Genomic DNA, 1,316 nt, shown 5'->3' on the forward strand with positions numbered 1-1,316 from the left:
ATTGAACCATCAATGAAGTGGTAACACTTACCAAAAACTAGTACATTTCCCAACAATAGGTTCTTAAGACTGCCTTACAATAATAGTTTGCAAAAATTTAAACAAAAGACACCTAACCAATGATTGACACAGTGTACTTAATCAAAATAAAAAAAAACAGCACATACTGTGTTGCATGCTTGTTGTTTGATTTTCAATGGTTATGTGTGGCAGTTTCAGTCTGTTGATCTTCTTCATTTGTTTGAGTTGAGTTCAATCAGCATCTACTTGCATAGCTTCATCTTCTTCAATACCTTGGCCTTGGTGAACTGGTATGAAAATGTTGTTGAGGTAATTAACAGCCTCTTGCACCACATTCTTGTCCACCTCCAGTTGCTCTGGCAGCATCCCCATCCTCTCAAGCCTTTTTTTGCCTTTGTGGGGAGGGATAAAGTTATTCCCTCCTTGGTTTATCAGAATTTCTTCCATAAAACATTGTAGACTTATCCAAATTTGCTTGTTCAACTCTGGGTTGAACATCTGATAAGCCTCTGTCACTCTTTCAATGAGTTCCTTTAGGTTTTTTGGGAAGGATTGGTATTGTATTGATTGGATTACATTGAATAGCCCTAGATCCAACACATTTAAATCTGGGGACTGAGCTGGTTGGTAAATGAATTGAATGTTGAATCCCTCAGAGTGACAAGTTGTTTCAAATTCCTCATCCCTAGGAATTTGATGAGATCTGGCATTATCCCACTGAATAAATATGTCCTTGGGTAGATAGGCAGGCCAGTTAGCTTTGATTGATGGAATGACATTGTTAATTAGCATTGCTCTTATGGCTTCTTTGTTGACATTCTGTGTTGCCTTGATTTCCACAGCACCAACATCCCTGTTTTTGCTTTTTTTCTTTGCTATGCTTTCATAGACAAATGGAAAAATTCCATACTTTCCATCATGTACTAATGCTCCATTAGGACCAAATATGGGTTTGCCAATTGTTGCCATGAACATACCTTTAACTTTGAACCTCTTGGACTATTGGCACATGTATGGGTTTGCCTCATTTGGTAGAAGGTAGAACCTCCTTGTTTCTAGGTTCAAGTAGAACCATTTTTCATCTACATGAATAACTTGTTGCATGTCCACAAATTTGCAATCCCCATTCTGAGTGGCTGGCAGTAAATGAGTTAACACCCATTTCATTCTTGCTATTTTGTGATTGGATGTCAATGCTGGGTGATTTGTTGTTGTATGTGTTCTCAATCTGCCTTGTTTCTTTACCTTATGGATGGCTGAATGTGAGATCTTGAGAGCACATGCATAACTTCTCT

The 1,316-nt window shown here is 38.1% G+C and overlaps 1 protein-coding gene across 1 annotated transcript; it reads right to left on the bottom strand.

The window, feature by feature from the left end:
* Nucleotides 1–252: 252 nt before the first annotated feature.
* LOC110727159 lies at nucleotides 253–990 on the bottom strand. The gene has a single exon (XM_021906717.1). The coding sequence runs from the start codon at nucleotides 988–990 to the stop codon at nucleotides 253–255; it is 738 nt and encodes a 245-aa protein (XP_021762409.1).
* Nucleotides 991–1,316: the final 326 nt, after the last annotated feature.

Source organism: Chenopodium quinoa, unplaced genomic scaffold (assembly GCF_001683475.1).
Source record: "Chenopodium quinoa cultivar QQ74 unplaced genomic scaffold, ASM168347v1, whole genome shotgun sequence".
NCBI classification, from domain to species: Eukaryota; Viridiplantae; Streptophyta; class Magnoliopsida; order Caryophyllales; family Amaranthaceae; genus Chenopodium; species Chenopodium quinoa.

Bases quoted from the DNA above. Each gene is read 5' to 3' on its own strand.
- LOC110727159 (XM_021906717.1), bottom strand. From the start codon at position 990: ATGGCAACAATTGGCAAACCCATATTTGGTCCTAATGGAGCATTAGTA.